Genomic DNA, 23,148 nt, shown 5'->3' with positions numbered 1-23,148 from the left:
TCCTTGGGGTGAGGGGACGCCATGATGTCAGCACCGCTGGTGACGTCACTTCCATCGATCGTGTCATCCCAGTTCTCTCTGCTGCGCTGCCTCACTCTTCTGTGTCGTCATCGTTTCCTCCTGTGACGTCATCGCTGTCATCCAGTACGCTCCATCTCCCTTCCTTGTCATCTGCACCCTCTCTTGCTGATTTGTCTGAGGCTTTATGTCAGGTGGTTCTTAACAGATTGGATTCTGTTTTGGAAGATAGGTTTGCTGCCATGTTGGCTTGGAAAACTGGGAACAAGCGTGTTGCATTGCCACCTCCTCCTGACAAGAGGATGTGTAAGAAGTCAGTGCTGTCATGCTCTCCTTCTCCCCCATCTCTGCCATGTCAGTGTATCAAGTTTTGGAAGGTTAAGGACTTGGCCTTTTCTTCGTCTACGAGTGAGGAGAGGCACGCCCGTGTTCCTGAGAGTGTTAGTGTTTCATACCCTGTGCAATCTGCAGTGACTGCTTCGTTCTCTGCTTCGAGTCGTGTGTTGCAACCTTGCACGTTTGTGTGCATGTTGCTGATTCTTCTGCTTCTTCAGCACCAGGGCCTATTCGTTGCTATAAGGATCTCAAGGTGCCTGTGAAGATATCGAAGGTTGTGAACGTGGAAGTAGTGCAGCCGGAGTGTGCAACTCCCCCTCCCCTTGATGCTGTCCGGGGTTTGACTCCAAGGAATTCTTGTTCTTTGTCAAGTGTTCAAGACGCTACTCCTTTGCACGTACTTGTGTCTGCCCCGCACAGATGCATACCGCGACATACGCGAGTCATCTATTAGGAGTGTGTGTAGTAATGTTCCTAGTGTTACGGTTGGTTCAACGCAGGAGTTGGTGCTCGGCTCTAGCGCAGACAGGTCGGCTGGCGCTTCAGCCTTTTTGGTTGCTGGGTCTTCTGTTGGTCTGCATGAGGAAGGCGTGTTGGATAAGCCTACATCTTCTCGTCGTTGGTCTCTGTTGCCGGAGCAGGAGGAAGGACACACACAAGAGTTTTTGTCTTCCTTTACCGAAGTTGTTGATCTCATTCATGGGTTCAACAATTTGGAGAGTAGGACTCAGGGTTGGTCATCTTTCACTCCTTGCTTGGAAGCCTTACTGGAGGCTACACAAGATCCTAAGTCGTCGTTTTAGCTTTCCTTATTGGGACATGTCCAGTTGGTCTTGCATAAGGTGAACGCCTCTGTGTCAGATTGGGACGGGTCTCTTCGGTCAAGGGGTTCTTCAAAGTTGCTCGCCCCTCCACTCACGAGGCATAGGAAGTATTATGCTACGAACTCTGCCTACTTGTTGTCTCGTCATCTTAACCCGGACATCATTCGTCTGAAGCCAGGGTTGACTCTGGAGCAGGTGAGGTCAGTGGCGCTGTCCTTGGTCTCCGCAGGATGCCTCAGCTTTGGAGTCTATGGCAGCCTCCATGTTACAGACTGTGTCATGGTTGGACTTCTGGTCGACGGTCATTGCCAAGATTGCACCTGACAGGTCCCCAGAGCGGTTGGTGTGTGCTTCTTCTCTTGCCAGTTTGTTGCAGTCTGGGGGCAAGGTATTCTCGTATCTCTCACATCTCAGCATCAATTTGTGGGCTAATCTTCTTCTGATCAGAAGAGACTCGGCTTTGTCCAGGATAGCAAGATCGGTTGACCGAGTCCTTGTTGGCGCTAAGGAATGGGGACCATTTAGAATGTCAGTTCCTGTTCCCTCGGACTGAGCTGGAGGACGTGATAGACCAACACTGGGCTGACACGAAGGACAGGTTAATGCACCAGGCTGTGTCAAACTCAGTCTTGTTCTCTAAAACATCCCACCCCTCCTCCCTATTAATGGAATTATTATCTTAAATTTTGTACATAAAAGTTTATGATACAGTAATTCATATTTCATTGAGAGAGAGAGAGAAGGAGATGAGAGAGATGAGAGGCGAGAGAGAGAGAGAGAGAGAGAGGAGAGAGAGGAGAGAGAGAGAGAGAGTTACAAGGATTAAAATGTCTCAAAGACTTGTTAGTTCATCTGAAGAGACATCATGTGCTCACTTATCTCTAGGAGCAGGTTTTACTGTTCACTTACAGTGTACTAATGATTTTGTCTAGCTTTCTTTTAATCTCTTCCAAACTGGTGCTGTTCACAACTTCTGGTGGCAGTTTATTCCATGTGTCACATATCTTGTATGTAAAGAAGTTCCCACAGTGGTTTGTGTTTTATTTCTTCAGTTCTTGTTTCCATCCATTATTTCTTGTCCAGTTATCTTTTAATGTAAATAGGTTACTGTCTACTTTTATTATGCCTTTCAGTATTTTAAATGTTTCTATTAGTTGTCCTCACAGTCGTCGTGTTTCTAAGCCATACATGTTCAGGCTCTCTAGTCGTCTTCGGTAACCCATTTGCCTGATAGATGGCAATTAATTTTGTCGGGATCTTGCTTGTACCCCTTCTAATCTATTTATGTCTTTACTTAGTGTTGGTGACCCAAAACTGCACAGCATACTTAAGATGAGGTCTAACTATTGATGTGTAGAGCTGCGGCAGCATTTCCTTGTTTCTGTATTGGAACTGCATTCAAGTATGAAAGCACTTGTAAAATACTGATTAAATAACTTTGCTTTTTCCAAGTCCGAGTTCACCAGGTTACCTCTATTGTCCCTTAGGGGACCTATGCTATTTTTAATTGGTTTCCTACTATTAACATGCACAAAGAATTCTTCTGGGTTTTCTTTACAAACTGATGCAACTCTCTTATCCTCATTTATCTTTGCATGGAAAACATGATGGGACGCTGAATGAAGCAAGAGCACAAATACTATATAGCACAATTCACAGAGGTCTACGGCATTTTCCGTCTACAGAAGATGCATTCTATCAGCATGCTCTTCTGGCTTTATATAAACTTTTTATATACAGATCAGCTTGTAGCTCTATTATGGGATTCCCTAAAACAACATTCTTTGGTCAAACAATGATAGATGGAAATAATTTGTCATGAGTGATGGAACAATCATCTAGACCTCCAGAGGTGGCTAGCAGCCACTACTGCAAATGTATCAAAATCAGAACTACTGGTCCTCAGGATGCAGCAACCTTGGATACTGTGAGGGCCCACAGATCCAGGCAAGAGACTGCTTAGAAGGCTGCCATAGCAGTAGCGTCCAAGCCCACTGCCTCTTGTTGCGTAAACCAAATGTTCTTGGCAAGCCAGAGGTCAGATGAACTAGCTCTGGCTCTATTCTGTTTAGTCAGCAAAGGGTTGTCTGAGGGCAAATAGAAATGCTTCTGTCGTGGTAGAAGAGGGGGAAGCAGCTTGTCCAATCTGTTGGCCCTAAGCAAATTCTCTTGTCCTGAGACAAGATTGTTCAGCTGGTCCAACACCGTTTCACACAAAGAAGACCACGATAAGCTCGTAGAGGCGCTAGGTTCTTTCTTAGGACCCCAGAACAACTCCAACTGTGAAAGGGGTCAGAAAAAGCTACCGTGGACCCTTCTAGGTCATTATGCTGACAAATCAGTGAGATGATCTCGGCAAATGGCCTCTGAATCTCAGGAGTGACTCCATCCTGAGGGGAAGGACCATCAAGTCCTTCTAGGATGTGTTCCTCCCTCAACCCTCTACCTATGGAAGAGCCTCGACAGACCCCCTATGACCTTCCTGAACCACTTGAGCATACGACTTTTCGGGTCCTAAGACCATGCCAGGAACTAAGCTCTCATGGCAAACTTGGGCAGGGATTGCCTCACCCCTCCCAGTGTATCCCAAAGAAGTTGAAGGGACAGGTGAGGAAGATCTGACCCTCCAGCTCACCCTCCTAGCAGAACTAACAGAATGAGCTGGGCTGCAATCGATCACCAACCAGCAGGGGTGAGTGAATCACAGGTCTAGAAGAGTGCTCTCGCTCCGGAGAAGCGCTCCCCCGAGGCACGGAACAACACTCTTGCATGGCAGCAAAAACGCTAGTTGGCAGCGTGAGACTGCGGACCGGGTTGAGAGTAGCGTGCACCTGACTGATGAGAGTGAGTAACGTCTTCACGACGTGTCCCAGTCCTTGAAGAGGTCGAAACCTCTCGAGAGGACTGAATGGGGGACCTCCTACTGGTCTTACCACGTGTATGATCTTGCCAGACCATCATGTCAACCCTGGGGACTGGGCAATCGCTGCGAGACTATAGCTGCACGCTCGTTGATAGACTTGCGTGCACTTGGGGAAACTTGCGAACCTGAACCCTAAACGGTACTAGTCCAAGAGGCAGAACCTCTAGTACTAGGTGTAGAAGTATGAGCCGAAGCTTGAACTCTGACGGTCCCCGACTCGCGCGCTAATGGGGGCGACAAGACAGTTCCCATTCTTGAAGGAACAGGAGGACCAGCGGAAGACCCACTTGTTTTCCCAGAATGGGGAGACAGACCCTTAGAAGTCCCAGATCAAGACTTCTGGGGTGGGGGGGGAAGGCATCCTTCTTCTTCCTTGGCAGGAGAGCCTTGGAAGATGAAGGGGAGGAGGCAGCAGACGACAATGACAGAGACGAAAACGAAGACACCTTACACTTCTTCTTGAACTACTTTGCCAGCTTCCTCAGAACGGTGGTCAGATCCCCCATCCAAGGTGCCACTGGAGCAGCTGCCGAAGCAGCATTATCCAGGACAGCAGGAACAGGAGATGTCAACACCACAACAGCACTCGCACAATCAGGGACTGGTACAGCAGCAGGCACAGGCACGGATGAAACAGGCTTGAAGGCTACAGGAGGGAGATCCAAGGGGGTTGGTATCCTGGGAGGATGCTCGCAGGTTACAGAGGGAGACAAGACTGTGTGACCTGGAGGGAGAGGAGGCAGGAAAGGACCCGCCTTTGACGTATGTGGCCCAGATGTCATCACCACTGTAGGTGTTACGTGGTCACATGTTGCATGTACACCAAATGTGGGGGTGCCATATACCCAGGTACAGATGGAGTGGTTGTTATCCTTGCTGCAGAGCCATGTGTGACAGGGGCAGATGAAAAAATGAACCATCAGCCCCTAGAGCAAAGGGATACCAGGTAGCCCGAGCTTCAGCCAAGCCCACTGCAAATCCCCAACTGCAGAGGCCGCCACACCTGAGGGAGCAAAATGATATTGTTAAGATACAATAAAGTTTTGTACATACTTACCTGGCAGATATATACTTAGCTATAGACTCGGTCGTCCCGACAGAATTTCAAAACTCGCGGCACACGCGACAGGTAGGTCAGGTGATCCACCATTCCCGTTTTCTAAGCCAGATTTTCTCTTCCACCTGTCTCCTGAGGGGAGGATGGGTGGGCCATTTATCGTATATATCTGCCAGGTAAGTATGTACAAAACTTTATTGTATCTTAACAATATCATTTTTGTACATGAAAACTTACCCAGCAGATATATACTTAGCTGATTGGCACCCTTGGTGGAGGGTAAGAGACAGCTAAACATAACTATAATAAATATATTAAAAAACAGGGAAAAAACAACATATGTTTTCGGATATAAAATCCATGGTTCTTACCTGATTGGGCAGAAGACTTCATGATTTACTCTATTTAGTCTGTCCCCTGCCTCAAAGAATTCGCCAGCGAGGTATGTACCTATGACTGAACAACTCTTTGGATCATGTCAATGGGGGCTAGCCCGCTTACGCGACAGAGCCTACTCTGGATCGTACCAATGGGGGCTGACCCACTTACATGGTAGAGCCTTCACATTTGTCATATCAATGGGGACTAGCCCTCTTACATGACAGAGTTTTAGGTTTCTCTAAGTAAAACACAAGGAGCACTGAAGCCAATCCCGATCACCTGACCATATTAGTAATGTTAAAACCTATGAATTGCAAGAGGGTCCCCTATTCCCTCTTACAATCGACCAATAAAAACAACAACCAATAATCTAAAGAACAAATTAACACTAAACTAATTTAAGAAGGATTAGCCTCAGCTCCTTCTCCCAGCACTGAATCCGCAGAAACGTAAGCTCCAAGAGCAAAGCACTTTTCATAAGAAATTTTCACATCTCTTAAATAATTGAGGGCGAAACAGAGTTGCATCTCCAATATGTTGACTCTATAAGAGCCTGAAGTGAACAAGTTTTGTGAAAAGCCATTGATGTAGCTATGGCTCTCACTTCATGTGCTCTCACTCTGAAAATCTTGAGTGCTCTTGCTGCATGCAGGTGAGCTTCTTTGATCACATCCTTTATGAAGAACGTTAGGGCGTTCTTCGAAATAGGTCTCTTAGGATCTTTAACAAAGCACCAGAGACTTTCTTCTGTACCTCCTAATAAGGCTTTTTGTTTCAGGTAGAACTTTGAGGGCCCTGACAGGACACAAAGTCCTCTCAGTTCTTTTCCCATTAGGGAAGAAAGTCTTTTTACCTCGAAGTTTCTAGGCCATGGTTTGGAAGGATTTTCATTTTTTGCTAAGAAGAGTGGTTTAAAGGAGCAAAACGCTGATCCTTTCTAAAACCTACTCTTCCTTCCAAAGCCTGTAGCTCACTAACTCTCTTAGCTGTTGCTAGCGCGAAGAGAAATAAAGACTTCCTCGTTAAGTCTTTAAATGATGCTGTATGAGAAGGTACAAACTTTCCTGACATGAGGAACTCAAGGACTACATCCAAGTTCCAGCTAGGTCTTCTAATCCTCTGGTCTTTCGTGGTTTCAAAAGACCTTATAAGGTCATGAAGATCTTTATTATTAGTTAGATCTAGGCCTCTATGCCTAAAAACAGAGGCTAGCATACTTCTGTAACCTTTCATTGTTGATACTGCCAGGTTACAATTCTTCTTCAAGTAGAGAAGAAAATCGGCGATGTTAGCTACAGAGGTACTGGAAGAGGATATTTTCTTAGTCTTACACCATCTTCTAAACACCTCCCACTTCGACTGATACACTTTAGAGGTGGAATCTCTCCTGGCTCTTGCAATAGCCTTCGCAACTTCGCGCGAAAAGCCCCTTGCTCTGACGAGTCCTTCGATAGTCTGAAGGCAGTCAGACTTAGTGCGGGGAGGTTCTTGTGAAATCTGTCGAAGTGGGGCTGTTTGAGAAGATCGCTCCTTAGTGGAAGCGATCTGGGAAAATCCACTATCCACTCCAGTACCTCTGTGAACCAATCTAGAGCTGGCCAGAAGGGAGCGATTAGAGTCATTCTTGTTCCCTCTGAGCAGGCGAACTTCCTTAACACTTCCCCTACTATCTTGAAAGGGGGGAAGGCGCAAGTGTCTAAACCTGTCCAGTCTAGCAGAAAGCAGTCTATGGCTACTGCTTGAGGATCCGAGATTGGGGAGCAATAATTTTCTAGCCTGTAGTTCTTGTTGGTAGCGAACAGGTCTACGTTCGGTCTTCCCCACAATTGCCACAGTTGTTGGCAGACTTGAAGATTGAGGGTCCATTCCGTGGGTAGGACTTGGTCTTTTCTGCTTAAGAGATCTGCACGGACATTTCTCTCTCCCTGCACAAACCTTGTGAGGAGAGAGATTTCCCTTTCTTGAGCCCAAATCAGTAGATCCTTCGCTGACTCGTACAGGGAGAAGGAATGTGTCCCCCCTGTTTCTTTATATATGCTAGGGCTGTTGTATTGTCCGAGTGAATTTGAATCACCAGACCTGAAACCTGCTCCTCGAAATGAACGAGAGCCAGATGAATGGCTGTTAGTTCCTTCTTGTTTATGTGCCAGGACACCTGTTCTCCTTTCCAGGTGCCTGACACTTCTCTCGAACCTAATGTTGCTCCCCATCCCGAATCTGAAGCGTCTGCAAATAACGCTAGGCGAGGGTTCTTTAAGTGAAGAGAGATCCCCTTGCTTAGCTTCTGTGGATCTAACCACCAGAGGAGATTCTCCTTGATTTTCTTCGATACTGGAAAAGTCTCTCCTAGTTCTTGAGACTTCCAATCCCATCTCTCCTTCAGATAAAATTGAAGGGGTCTGAGGTGCAGCCTTCCTAAAGAAACAAACTGTTCTATCGAGGAGAGGGTCCCCAGTAGACTCATCCACTCCCTCGTAGAACAACGTTCTTTCTTTAGGAAGACTGTCACCTTTTCCAAGCAGCGTTCTCTCCTTTCTTGAGAAGAAGACGCTAGAAAATCCCGAGAATCCATCTGAATCCCCAGATAGACAATGCTTTGCTGGGGAGTCAGCATAGATTTCTCGAGATTGACTAAAAGTCCCAGGGACTTTGTCAAGTTTAGAGTTACGTAAAGGTCCTCCAGACATTGTTTCTTCGATTGGGCTCTTATTAGCCAATTGTCTAAATATAGTGAGATCCTGATGCCTTCCAGATGCAGCCAATGAGCTACGTTCTTCACGATGTCCGTGAAGACTTGAGGGGCTGTCGAAAGTCCGAAACACAACGCTCGGAACTGAAAGACTTTTCCTTGAAACATGAATCTCAGGTATTTCCGAGATGCCGGATGAATTGGCACATGGAAATATGCATCCTGAAGGTCCAGGGACACCATCCAGTCCCCTGGACGAAGAGCAGACAGAACAGAGGAAGACGTCTCCATCGAGAATTTCTTTTTCATAACGAAGAAATTCAGAGCACTGACGTCTAGCACCGGTCTCCAACCCCCCGATACTTTTGGTACCAGGAACAACCGATTGTAAAATCCTGGAGACTGGAGATCTTGTACTGTTTCTACCGCTTCCTTAAAAATCATCTGTTCCACTGCCTGCCGAATCGCTAGCCTTCGGACCGGATCTGAGTATCTTGCAATCAACTCCCTTGGAGTTGTAGTCAAGGGAGGATTTTCCCTGAAGGGGATTAAATATCCTTTTCTTAGGATAGAGAGGGACCATGAGTCCGCTCCCTTCTGCGCCCAGACTTCGGCAAAATGAAGTAGTCTGGCGCCTATTTTTGTCTGGAGGACTCTCTGTTCATCTAGACTTCCCGAAGGACCTTCTAGATGCTCTACTCCTTCGCTCTGGTCTGCGACCTCTAGTAGGGGCTCTAGAAGTGGAGGCTCCCCGAAAGGGCTGTACAAAAGAGGGCTTCTCTTTCTTCTCAATAGGTACGGCAGGTCTGAACTTCTTAGCCGAATGTGTGAGGAGATCCTGGGTTGCTTTCTCTGTTAAGGATTTAGCTACCTCCTTAACAGTTTCCTGCAGGAATAGATGCGAGGAAAGTGGGGCGAATAAAAGAGAGGATCTCTGTAGAGGAGATACCGCTCTCGCGAGGAAAGAACTGAAGACCGATCTTTTCTTTAGTACTCCTGTTCCAAACAGAGAGGCAATTTCCACTGAGCCATCCATAACCGCTCTATCTAGGCATGCCAAAACACTAGAGTTCTTCCATAGAGACAAAATCCGCGTCCTGGGCTCTCTTCGCTAAAGCCCCCAAGGCCCAGTCCATAAAGTTAAAGACTTCTAAAGTCTTGAAAAGGCCCTTGAGGAGATGGTCAAGCTCACACATGCCCCAAGTTGCCTTTGCCGAAAGAAGAGACCGTCTCCTGGAGGCGTCTACCAATGAGGCAAAATCAGCGTCTGCTGACGACGGGAGACCCAATCCCATGGGCTCTTTGGTCTCGTACCACCTTCCGGGCTTCCCTGTTAATTTGGAAGGAGGGCATGAAAAAACTGTTTTACCAGCTTCCCTCTTTGCTTGTAGCCATTCTGCAAAGTTTTTCAAAGCCTTTTTCATGCATAAAAAGATGGAGACTTATGTGCTCTAGTGCTGGACATAAGCGATCCCGGAGAAGGAGGGTCAGCAGGATGAAGGGAGTCTCCGAACTCCTTGAGTAGCAGTAACGAGAGCCTCTTGTAGTCCGAGACTGCTACATCTACAGGTTTATCTTCATCAGATACTTCTTCTAAAGGACCAACTGAAGGAGAACGTTTGGAAGGAATAGGGCTCTTGCCCGGAGAAGTACTCCTTTCCCGCGAAGGAGTGCGCTGATTTCTAGACACATACTTGTTCGAAGTTGAAGGAGGAGAATAATTCCTAGCGAAAAATGAACTATGAGGATCCTGGAAGTTGCAAAGTTCCTTGTGCTTAACAGGCTCTTGATGCCTGCTCTTCTGAAGCTCCCTGACTGACTCCTGGCGCCTGAGAGGCTCCTGACGCCCTGACTCCTGCCGCCTGCGAGGCTCCTGGCGCCCTGACTCCTGCCGCCCTGACTCCTGGCGCCCTGAATCCTGGCGCTTGAGAGGCTCCTGGAGCCTTACCGACTCGTGACAGCTGACTGATTCCTTGCGCCTGACTGACTCCTGTCTTCTGCTTGACTCCTGGTGATCCGCAGAATCATGGTGCCTGAACCACTCCTGGTGCTTGTTCGCCTCCTGACGTTCCGAAGACTCCTGGCGCTTGAACCGATCTTGGCTCTCTCCCGTCTCCTTGAGCCTGAAATGATCGTGACTCCTACTAGATTCCAGACGTCTTCTAGGGGAGCGGCTACGCCCTGATGAAGTGAGGGGCTTCTGTTAGGCTCCAAACCCCTGTCTTGAGAAGTGCGCCTATTCCGTGGAGAAGAGCGCCTATAGGGTGAAGGGCATCGCTTATCAGGCGAAAAGCTCCTGTCAAAGGAGTCCCTGGAATCTGGAGAGAAGCGTCTTGGTGAGTATGAGAGCTCCCTCCTAGCAGAAGAGGGGCGCTTAATGGAACTCTTGACAGGTAGAGAAACGTCTTTCCTTCTTGTCGAATCTCTGGTAAAAGAGCCTACCAGTGAGGATAACTGTTCCTGAAGGCAGATCAGGAACTTCTTAGTGGGGTCCTGAAGAGAGGGCTCCTCTTGCCTCGACTTCTTATGCTCTGAAGGCCAATCCTCAGGAAAACGCTCTGGGCTCGAATCCGCAGCGTCTCCTTTCGGCGCCTTCCAGGTTCTCTTCAAAGGGCGCGATTGAGAGGTTGAACTCCATCCACGTCTAGGAGAGGCTGAATCTGATGCCGAAAAACACTCCCTTAGGATGCCCTTTCTGCGGCTATCCAAGGCAGCCTGGGACGCTACATCAGGATCAGCCAAAGGGACGCCTGACCTTTGGGGATGCTCCACATCCTCCCTGCGGCTTACGACATTCCTCCTCCCCTGGTCCTGGGAGTTTGAAAGAGGTCTAGGCCTAGGAGCAATGTGAAACCGGTCAGACGCCCCCTCCACTTCACTGGGGACACTGCACATATCACTGTCAACACTCTTACCTTCATCCAAAGCTCGTAACTGAGCTTGCAGCTTTTTGATCGAAGCTTTAACATTTTCTCTTTCAGAGAAAGAATCCTTGAATTCAATACAGGGAGAAGAAGCTGCGGCTAAGGGAGAAATGTTAGTTACAGGAGATTTATCAACCTCTTGTTCCAGAGAACAAGATCTACTTGAGATTCTAACTGAAGCTTTTCTAATCCTATCTCTCTCAAGCTTTCTTACATAAGAAGATAAGTTCTTCCATTCAAGCTCTGTTAACTTCTCGCACTCATTACAGGTGTTGTTAAATGAACATTCATTACCTCTACATTTAGCACAAACATTATGAGGGTCTACCGAAGATTTCGGCAGCCTAGTCTTACAATTTTCCATTGTACAAACATTAAACATAGGTGAATCCTTTGCGTCAGACATCGTAAAAGAACAATCCTAATCAAAGTCGAAAAACAGTCCACAATAAGCGTATGCCAAGCCAGAGAAAACAGAATACGTCACCAATACAGTGTTCCCCCCGTATTCGCGTTCTCCGGTTCGGATTCGCGGACTCCCACATTCGCGGATTTTTCTTTGGAACCTGTCTAGAAATTATTCGCGGACGGACTCCCCCATTCGCGGAATTTTCCGACGAAAATAATCACTAATTAGTGTATTTTGATGTTTATTTTCATGACTAAATACATTTTTATGATACAAAAATGATTTTACTCAATTTTCAACATTATTTTAATTTTGATTAATACTGTATTAGTAAGTTTAATTAAAAGTTTTAAATATCACATAATAAAAATAATATTCTCTCTCTCTCTCTCTCTCTCTCTCTCTCTCTCTCGTCTCTCTCTCTTCTCTTCTCTCTCTCTCTCTCTACTACAAAGATGTATGTTTTTTGTATGATAAATAAATGATTTACTATTTTCAAATATTAATATTAATTTATACAGCAATAATATCAATTCATTAAAGAAAATACCATAGTGGATTAGTAAGATTTTAGCTTATAATTTTAAAAAATTATGGAAGAATGAAGGAAATCCCAGTCAGATTCTTTCTCTAACTCCAGGTACTAAAACTCAGATATACGTATCAAGCTAAGTGACCGGAGGGGGAAGGAGCTGATTTGTTACTGCCATCAACTGCTCATGAAATTTCCACCCCCCCCCTCTCTCTCTCTCTCTCTCTCTCTCTCTCTCTCTCTCTCTCTCTCTCTCTCCTTACTGAGATGAGAGATTTTTATAGTACATATATGCGTAATATGTTTATTAATATTTTCAAATAATAATAATAATAATAACTGTAATTACAAAAATCATATGTGAAAGTATTTTACAAATACTACTACGATAATCTCTCTCTCTCTCTCTCTCTCTCTCTCTTAAAGCGATGTATGTTTTTTGGATGATGATTTACTAATTTTCCAAATATCAAATATTAATGTAAACAGCAATAATATAAATTCATTAAAGAAAATACTAAAGTGAATTAGCAAGATTTTAGTTTATAAATAAAAAGAATTACGTAAGAATGAAAGAAAATGCACTTTATCCCGCATCTTTCTCTTGGAACTCCAGTAGCAAGCCGAGTTGGCTGGGGTCCAACAACTATGTTGCCATATCTCAGGATAATGTACTCTCTCTCTCTCTCTCTCTCTCTCCTCTCTCTCTCTCTCTCTCTCTCTCTTTTACTGAGATGAGAGAATTTCTATGGTACATGTGTATGTTTATTAATATTTTTGCATAATAATAATAATAGTAATATAACTATATTCAAAATTCATATGTGATAGTATTTTAAAGAAGTACAATAATCTATCCACTTCACTCTTTTAAATAAGGACAACCCTCTCTCTCTCTCTCTCTCTCTCTCTCTCTCTCTCTCTCTCTCTCTCCTCTCTCGCTCTCTCTCTTCTCTCCCTCTCTAATCCTCTCTTCTCTCTCTCTCTCCACACGAGATTCTAGCATGCGCTAGTGGTAACTCTCGCCCTCTGTTTGGGCTGGAAGTGTATGTATAAGTATATCTTTATGGTAAAATAATAATATACAGTACTAGTTTACAAATTATATTACGTTTAATGAGATTAAACAGTAACAATAACATTCTCTCTCTCTCTCTCTCTCTCTCTCTCTCTCTCTCTCTCTCTCTCTCTCTCTCTCTGCTATTGGCTGTTTATATATTTATAATGGTAAAATGTTTAAGATTACTTTAAAATGATATTAATAATACCAATTCAATGGTATATTTGATGTAGGATAATACTTTTAGTAGACATTTGGTATTTGTGATTTCACATTACATTGTTCCCTTGTAAAAGAAAATGGATGTCTCAAATAGTAACATATGAAAGAAAACATGCATGACTGAATACTTATGGGGGGACTGAATTATTTTCACATACGTAACTAAGTCATTCAGTACGTACATAGTATGTATTTATGTATAAACATAAAATGTAAGATTTACTTTAAAATAGTATTAATAATATTTCAAAGATTAATATGAACCATAATAGGATATTTTATGTATATTTGATGAAGGATGGTCTTTAAGGGATACTTTGGTGTTTGCATGTTGAAGATAGTTTATGAGCATTTTTAGAGGGGGGTTCCAAACATTCGCGGATTCTAACTATTCGCGGGGGGGGTCTGGTACGCATCCCCCGCGAATACGGGGGGACCACTGTATAACCAATCCAAATTCTCTGCAAACGAGTAGAAATCCAAAAATGGGAGGAACGAACAACAGATGTTGTCTGGCCTGGCCAACAGGGAAAATCTGACTTAGAAAACGGGAATGGTTCCGGATCCCGCCACCCAGCGGTGGGAATGGTGGATCACCTGACCTACCTGTCGCGTGTGCCGCGAGTTTTGAAAGTTTTGAAAATTCTGTCGGGACGACCGAGCCTATAGCTAAGTATATATCTGCTGGGTAAGTTTTCATGTACAAAAAGTTAGTTTAGTAGATGAAATCCCTGCTTGCCTTGAGGGGGGAAAGATCCCCCTTGGAGTGAGAAGAGGCCCCTGAGTAAAAGAGCTCTCAGTCGGCAGCAATCCCCCTTTTCTATGCTTGACAAATCAACTGAAGAAGCAGCGAGAGAAATTCCCCAAAAGGGGGAACAGCCAGTCAAGAAAGCTTATGAGGAGGAAGAAAAGACGACGAAGGATCGACCACCAACAGTCGTAGGGGGCGTACAACCCTCTGATGGAGCCTTGGAAGTCTTCCCCCAAGATTGTCTCCTCCCATCATACCTTCCTCGCTGGTCTGCCGACCAAGAGACACAAGTATCACAAGTATTATTCACATCACACTCACGCCCTCGGCACTTCACACAATGGGAGTGAGAATCTTTTTCCACTTGAGAGCAGAACCTGCCACACTTTCTAACCCCCTCCCCCTAAAGGACAAATGCGCAGAGAAAATGGGGGGCATTTGGGCTTATGCAACTCTTGGGTTTGCATATTTTATTATGTAACATACACCACCGAGATGTATGTTTTAAGCCTTCATTCTTAAGATATCTTAAAGAAATTTAAGTACACACTTTTTTTAAGTACACATTTTTAACTTTTGTAAAGAGGAAAGTCACAACCACCCAAGTTGGCGCATGCAAGCCCCATTGGTCCACTCCCTAGTACTAACTAAAGATTGGATATGGCAGATTTTCCTACTTCTCTCCTCCCCCAAAAACTCCACCTCTCATACAGTTAAATGGACCCCCCCATTATCACTCTTTCCCACATCTGTGTGCTGTCGTACAAATTTCATTTCCAGGCCAACCGTCAATGCCCAAGAAAGCCGGCGCCGAGATGTGACAAACAAGACAAAGGGAGGAGAGGAAAAAGGACTGCAGGATGAAGCCGTGGAGGTCATTCTCATAACATTTGCAGTCCTGTTCAGATCGGGACATTCTGTTGCTCCCTACGACGCCCTTTATAACTTGTGCAGGTCGAAATGTCTTCCTCCCTAAGCCCATAACCTGAGTCCGGTGCTACTGCAAGACTCCGACAGTCAACGGACATGGTACAGTTTGCTCTTGGAATTTGTTTCGACACACAATTCTCTTCCTTAATTACTGTCTGCTCTCATATATGCAATGAAATTCCCATTGCATCACCTTCAGAGAGAATAAGTGAAGTGGACAAATATTTGTGACTTGCATCCAGAAGTGTTAAATTACTTATCCTCTCTGCCTTTCGCAATTCCCCGACACATTAATCGTGTTTAGATCGAGAATTACAGTGCATCCTTAATTTGCAGAATTAGGAGAATGCAAGAAGTTGTGTACTACATCTCCCATATTCCATGGTGCCAAGGTAGCAACCATCCATTTCAAGACTGAAGAGCTGCTGTTACCTATCATTTTATAATTGGTGATAATTGAAACAAGTATTTTATTCCCTAAGTTCCAGGTTCTTCATAAAAGGGATTCACATTTTCTGGGATTTTCATGGTGGCACTAACTGATTTGTTTATTAATTTAACCTCAGTGCCACGAAGCTAGTGCCTTCAGCTCCTGTGTAACTATCTTCTGATTGAAATAATAATACAGACAGGCCTCGGTTAACAGCATGGGGTGTGTGTGTGTGTGTGTGTGTGTGTGTGTGTGTGTGTGTGTGTGTGTGTGTGTGTGTGTGTGTGTGTGTGTGTTCCATTCCTGGCCGATGTGCTAACCAAAAATCGGCAATAGCAGCAATAAAAACCTGTATAACGGTGCCGCTAACTGAATATTGGCGCCCTTAACCAGAGATTGGCACTGCTAACCAGATATCAGCACTGCTAACAAGAGATCAGCAACAAAAATCCAGTTAACAGCATTTCTAGACAAGCGCCGTAAAACCGGATAGCTATTAACTGATGCCTGTAATCTTAGTTAAATGTAACAATGCATTTCCCTTAAATCCAGTCTTGTTAGATGTCAGTTAACTTTGGAGTAAATGATAAACCTTACGCAGCCATGCACATAACAACTATAATAAGAAACAAAAGCAAACAAATCACTCTTTTACAAAACAAGGAAAAATCTCACGATAGTAATGAAAAAATCTCCGAACAACAACAATGGGGCAGACAGTGAAAGCACGTCTGTTCACCACGGCAGCTGAGAGCAAAGTGGAATGTTTATGTCTGGTCAAGTGGGACTCCCAACTACTGGACAAGCAGTTACTACATAACTACCTTGTTAATCTTCAACGACCGACTTCCATCCTACTCTGAAAGTAATTCCTATTGTAAAGGACCGAGGGTTTGTATAAGGTCTAGGAACAAATACATTTATGGAGTTTACTATCATGCATGATTTCACACAAGTACTATGCTGGGGCTTGGAACCAAGTCACCATATACAACATGAGACAACTGTGTATGTGTGTTAAAACCACAGTGAACTTCAAACAAGATTGTACAATGGATAAATCTTACCCTAGTAGAATATAGAAAACTTAAAATATAACATATTACCAAATATTTTTCAAATCTTGATCAAAGCACCCTGCAATACATACTGGATTAACTTTTGGGCCTGGAGAGTGGCTAACTTCCCACCAATCAGCTGTCCACTCCCAAACGTTCCCAACTATGTTGTATAAACCATATTTATTAGGAAGGTATTTTGTAACTGGACAACGTCCCAAGCACCCATCTTCTCCAGTATCTTCTTGAGGGAATTTTCCTTGCCAAATGTTTGCTCTGCAAAAGATTGATCAAAATATAGTACAAAAAACCTGAGGCTGCAGTACAAACTCAAATAATTTTAATTAAAAGATTCATGTACTATATCAGATTATCTTCAGAAGAGTTAACAAAACCTATGAACTGTCTTTTAAAAAGCAGTAGAGTTCCCTAAAAGACAATGGAAAAGTAAGAAAGAACTTAAATTTTTTTTAAAATCATATCATTGATCCTTTTGCTTACTAATTACTGATTATTGCATAGGCAGTGAACCTTTTATATGAGCCACTCTAATTTCAATGATTTTCGAATTCTTCATATGTGTACATACTCAGCTTTTCCTGTTTTTACCAACCTTCCACAACTTATTATCATCCTCTTTATCTTATCACCTTCATTCAAACATGCGCTGTTAAAATTTAATAACACAAATGTTTTCGAGAAAACAAAAAAACAACACTGCAAAGAAGTCCACAAGCTAACTTGAAAAACAAAACAGTGGGACAGTGCAATTTTAAAACTATGGATCTATACTGGTGGTTGCAAACAAGACTGTTTGTATCTTTGAATTTCTGTATGATTAAAAGTTACTAATAAAACAGGAATACCAAAAAGTAACAATCCTTAATTGTTTATCCTCTGAACAAATACAATTCAACAACTAAGTTATAGCTGCCATACCTGAATTCATCACTGGGCTTGAATTTGTTACCCCAAGGAAACAGTCTGTCTTCTTTGCCCGCTCGACAAGCTCGTTCCCATTCAGCTTCGGTTGGAAGTCGTTTCCCCATCCAATTACAATAAGCAACTGCATCATTCCAGGAAACATGAACAACAGGATGATCCATACGATCTAGGAATAAGTAATACATAAGTGTAATGGCAACCATTTATTAGGTTGTTGATATCTTCAGCAACAAAATGTTACTAAAAGTCACATGAGTAAGTATAAAAAATGTAAACAGTCTAGAATATCTAGAATTCCTAACTGGAATACAATGGTTGAAGTGTTTAACCTTTAGTGGACGAGAAAAAAATCAATATGCGGCTTCTCAAGCCAAGTAAACTTTGAGGTCGGCCAATTCATGAAAAAAACACATCAATGGAAAGAGGAAGATATGCAAATGCACATGGTGAAAGAAAATAAAAAAATTTTTCCACCTTCCACAAGCAGTTGAAAATGACTTCTTACAACCCCTTGTGGGGCCTCTTTTACAAGACAATTGTAAATTTTACAATTTTACCAACTTATAAATGTTTTTTGTGCATTTCTTTGCAAAATTACATTTACAACTGACATACTATTGTAAAAGACAAGAACTACAACCAACTGCAGCCCTTTGGTATATTTGAGCAAATTTATAAAAAGACGTCATATGAGACAGAGAGGCAGTACATTAGCCCTTGAAGTCAAAATCACTACTAAGCTTGCCTGAGCTGCCAAGTCTTGATTTTAGCCAGTGTAAAAGTTGCCATTACTGAATTTATGGGCTACAGAAGTATTGGCACCTCTTTCCTGCCCAATTCTTTCCAAATTGATGGTGCTTAATACTGCTTATCTACAGGATCAATCCGTCCACCACCCCAAACCTGTTATTACTACTTCTGAGAAGCTATCCGTCCATTAAGAATTAATGCAAAATAATAATACACAAAAATTAAAATATGCAATAATAATCACAAAAAACAAAAATATGCAATGTTATTATTTTGCTTTATCATACTCCATCACTCACATATGTCCAAGTTTGTGGTCATGCACAATCCCTAAACATTCAACTCTTTTATCTAAGCAACACAAGATTACTACAGTCAAGCCACCATATTCGCATTCTCGAAATTTGCAAACTCACCTATTCGCGGATTTTTCTGGGGGACTTAATTAAAAATAATTTGCGGGAGGTCTAGCTCATTCGTGGGTTTTTCTGTTGATAAATATTCACTAATTAGTGTATTTTGATGCTATTTTTGTCTAAATACATTTTTATGATACAAAAATGATTTACTAATTTTTAAATATTAATATTGAATAATACTGTAGTAAGCTTAAAAAGATTAAATTACATTAAATACAGTAATACCATGAACTTACGCGATTTGATTTGCACGAATTCACAATAGCATGAACTTTTCATTGGAACCTAAGTAATTATCATACACATGTTCTTCACAATAGCGTGAACATTTGCGAATCCTCCAGAAACTGCAAAACCCTGCAAAAGTGTTTATGTTTAATTTATTATGTCAATTTTTAAGTTTTAAAGCTTTTCTGTATAAAATCTTCATTAATAATGTACAGTATTACTTTTATTTTTGTACATGCATAAATATGATACAAAGGTAATTACAGCGCCTCTCAGTTAGTGCATATACGTACTTTTACAAGATGCGGTACCCATTCACAAAGTTACTGCACTTATCAAAGATGATATCCCTTCAGAAACTTTGTTAATTTCTGAAGTACGTACGTACTAATATAATACAAATGCTTTCATGCTTTTAAGCGTAAAATCTGTATGACTATTTAGTGTATGCTATTTATATTTTTGAAAATATATATAAAGGCAGTATGTAATTCACAGTGTTTGTTACTATATAAGACCTCCATGATCAACTAGTATAACATATCAGAGACATAACAGAGTTGTAGTTCAGTGAAAATTACTTTCTTAACCTCCGTGAAAAGTGTTGGTACAACCTGTATGTACTATGTTACATAATTACAGCACATACAGTTACTGTACTTTCAGAAGATGTGATCCCATTTGTCTGTCTGTCTGTCTGTCTGTCTGTGTCTCATAGTTAGCCCTCACACTAGTACATGATTTTAAATTGACTGAATTTTACCTTCACTTTCTGCAAATATTATGTATTTACATACGTTTTTTTTTTTTATTTTATTGAACTGTGTTCCTTCGTTATGACTGGCTTATGAAGTTTACCTAGTGACCCAAAGAACTTCTTTTATAAATGAAATTACAGTAACTTTAATTCCATTTAAAAGTTAGCCTTATACTTAGGGAGCATGATTATGGCCATATTTAGTGTTCAAACTCTAGAATCAAGCATTTATTAGCATTTTCAGAGACCGTGCCAAACTTGCGCAAAACTTCCCCTTGTGCGAGGGGGTCTGGAACCTAACCTCACGTAAGTTCGGGGTATTACCAATAACAACCCTCCACAACTCACAACCACACCAAGAAACCACAACAGCTCACCAACAACAACCCTCAACTATTAAAACACACACATAACTCAACAAAGCTCACAAGCACAACAAATCCAACAGCACAGGCACAACAGTTCTAAATCAATTAAAATCAAACTTAGTAACAACCAATAACAAATCAACAACACACAACTTAAAAGAATTTCAATGCCTTCACTAGACTGCTGCCGACACTACTGACTATCACCAGCTCTCACCAAAGACTCAAAACACAGAACTCTAACAATCAACTCCAGCTCCACCAGCAGACAACCCAGAACTCACCAACAGCCAATTCAGTCATTAACTATCCATACAGCAATTACACACACTCTCTCTCTCTCTCTCTCTCTCTCTCTCTCACAGACGTTGTCAAATGGAACTCCATAATTCCTCCATATTTCCTCCCCCGTTACATTTGACGACGTCTCCTTACACTCACAACACCCACACTATATAGCCTTCCGCAACACCCACAGATGCTTGGACGCAGGCCCCCTGGATCTTGTTTGAGGGCCCTCATACACACTCAGTTACACCGCCATTACCATCTCCCTCACTACTATCCTCCCAAATCCCACTCACTATCTCATCTACCCCTTCTAACTCTTGTCCCAATATCTCTCGTAACTCTGCCACCAAATCACTTACCTCATTTACACTCCTGCCAAACTCCTGAAGCGACTCATTCATACTGCCAACCACATCCTTACCACCTGATTCCCCTCATAGTGAAACTTCACTAAACCCTGACAATACAAACCCACACACACTATATGTATCATTCCTCCCCTCAAAGTTGTATTACATGCCTTATCCACCATTTTTACCCTAACACTAACCCCTCTATCATGCAGCTTAAGTTTCTCCCTTTCATTCCCTTTCCTTACCTTCTTCCGCTTTCTTCCATACTCAACCAACACTAACTGCTGATCTTCCTGACCCATTTGCTCACTGATGCTCAGCTCATATTTATTCATCCCAAACCACTCTCTCATCACATTCTCCTGAACATACTGTCGCAGACTAGAGGACCCACCCAACTAAATCCCCTTTTCACCTAGTTTCCCAAATTCCCAACCTGACTCGTCCTCTTTCGCCTACACACACTCGCCACATGACCTTCCATTCCACATTCAACACACTTCGCACGCTGTTCTTTACACATCCTAGCATAATGCTCGTTCTTTCCACAGTTGCTGCAAACCACGTTCATACGGGTACCCCGACATCCACTGACTATGTGCCCTAACTGTCCACATCTGTAACACTTAATATCCCTATCTTTCTTACACTCGCTCACTAAATGCCCCGTTTGCCACATGCATGCTCCTAATGCCCACGGACATTCATTCTTCTTGTGTCCTGGCTTACCACATCTATAACACTGCTGCTCTCGCTCACAACTAACTGACCCTACTCTTCCAACACTCGCTCCTATCTCTTTTAGGGATAACTACACTCACGTTACATGCCCTAATGCTCCTATCAACCACTCGCTCTGCCATTCGCCTAAGCCCTTCTAAAACTGCCTCCCTATAGCTCTTAAATCTGGTACAACCTCAGCTACTTCATCCCTAACACTAACACTCCTACTCTCTTTCATACACCTATCTAACTCGTAATCTTCTACTATTTCTAAAATGTCATTCCACGTCAACCTTTCATTCATCCATCACATTTTCTCCTTACGTTTCAGATTTATAAACCCATATACACTCTCTGGTATAGTCGCCAACAACTTTCGCACTAAATCCTTACACTCATTTATCCCTTCGTCCCCAAACTTTTTCCTAGCTAATGTTTCCAACCTGCACACATACATCGACAACGACTCACCAACTTTCATTATTGCCTCTTCAAAATCTTGCTTCCTCCTAAATCTGACACTACTCTTTATCCTCTTTGCCTGTTCTACAATCCTGGCTTTCACACTCTCATACGGCACATTTCCTACACTCATCACTACTCCATACATACTCAACAAAAATCCCGTCGAAAAGCTACCTAACTCTCTTGCCCAGACTCTCTTGTTATCCCCATACTTAGCCACACAATACTTCTCATATTCCTTAAAAAAGTCCCCTGTGTCCCTACTACCATATTCCTCGTATTGTGCACATCAGAGTACCTCTCTCATATACACAGCCTTTCGTACTTCCTCCTCACTCTCACTTTCGCTACTTCCATTCTGACCCATCTTTCCCTCTTCCGAATACAGCGAGTCAACTTCCATACTTATGCCCATAATCCTGATTACGCTCTTCTTACCCTTCTTTCTACCAACCTGTTTCCACTCACTACTATCTAAATCCCTCTCAGCCCTTTCCCCAATGTGTTCAGTCCTAGTCTCATGCTGTCCATCACCCTTACTAACCTTCTTTCCCTTAGTCTTCTTCTTTTCCTCAGCCCCCTTCTTATTCTTGTCCTCAGGTTTATCCTTATCCTGTGTCTTCCCTTCTTTCCTTTACCTATCACAACCAAATCACCTTCGTCACTCGTACTCTCATCCACTCGCTCTTTCGCTTTCTTTACCACTCTGGCCCATCACAAGACCCAGTAGGCCTACCTCCTACAGCTCCCTCTCCCATGAATCCCTTCATCATTTCCTGCATCATCTCTTGCACTGTATTCATCATTACCCCAAAATTTTCGCCCATTTTCTCAACCATTCTCTCTTCTGCTCCTTTCACCTCTTCTTTCACTTCCACTTTCACACTCCTTAGCATTCCTCTCATTTCCTCTAACTCGCTCTTCAGCTCCTCACACTATACCCTCAACCTCTCATTCTCCACTTCCAATCTTTCCTTAGCTTCCCTCGCCAACCATAACTTCTCCTTCAGCCTCTCTATCTCCTTCAACCCTTCTATCCTCACTTTCTCCACCAATCACACAACTCAATACCCCAATCGTCCTGTAGCTGCTGCACCAACAGTCCCTGTTCGGGCACCAAAAAATAATGTGGCGGGATCACAAGCTTAAAATACAAGCAGGCAAAATCCCCCTCACATAAACTATCAATCCAGCTGCCAAACCCACCCTCAGTCACACTTTCCTCTTCACACTATGGAATACATGCAGGACAACTGACGTACACAAACCCAAAAACAAAAAACTCTCAAAACACTGTCCACTGGA

At 43.0% G+C, this 23,148-nt stretch overlaps 1 protein-coding gene across 7 annotated transcripts in view; it reads right to left on the bottom strand.

Moving 5' to 3' along the window:
- Positions 1 to 23,148, bottom strand: part of LOC135208401 (formylglycine-generating enzyme-like) — a 226,969-nt gene that overhangs the window by 37,724 nt on the left and 166,097 nt on the right. For all 7 annotated transcript variants that reach the window (XM_064240536.1, XM_064240532.1, XM_064240533.1 and 4 more), the window contains exons 4-5: positions 17,484 to 17,655; positions 16,637 to 16,820 (exon numbers count right to left, since the gene is read on the bottom strand). In XM_064240536.1, coding sequence (XP_064096606.1) covers positions 16,637 to 16,820; positions 17,484 to 17,655 — 356 coding nt within the window. The remainder of the gene's footprint in view (positions 1 to 16,636; positions 16,821 to 17,483; positions 17,656 to 23,148) is intronic.

Source organism: Macrobrachium nipponense, chromosome 35 (genome assembly GCF_015104395.2).
Source record: "Macrobrachium nipponense isolate FS-2020 chromosome 35, ASM1510439v2, whole genome shotgun sequence".
Lineage (NCBI taxonomy): Eukaryota > Metazoa > Arthropoda > Malacostraca > Decapoda > Palaemonidae > Macrobrachium > Macrobrachium nipponense.
This window is presented reverse-complemented; position numbering and strand designations above follow the sequence as displayed.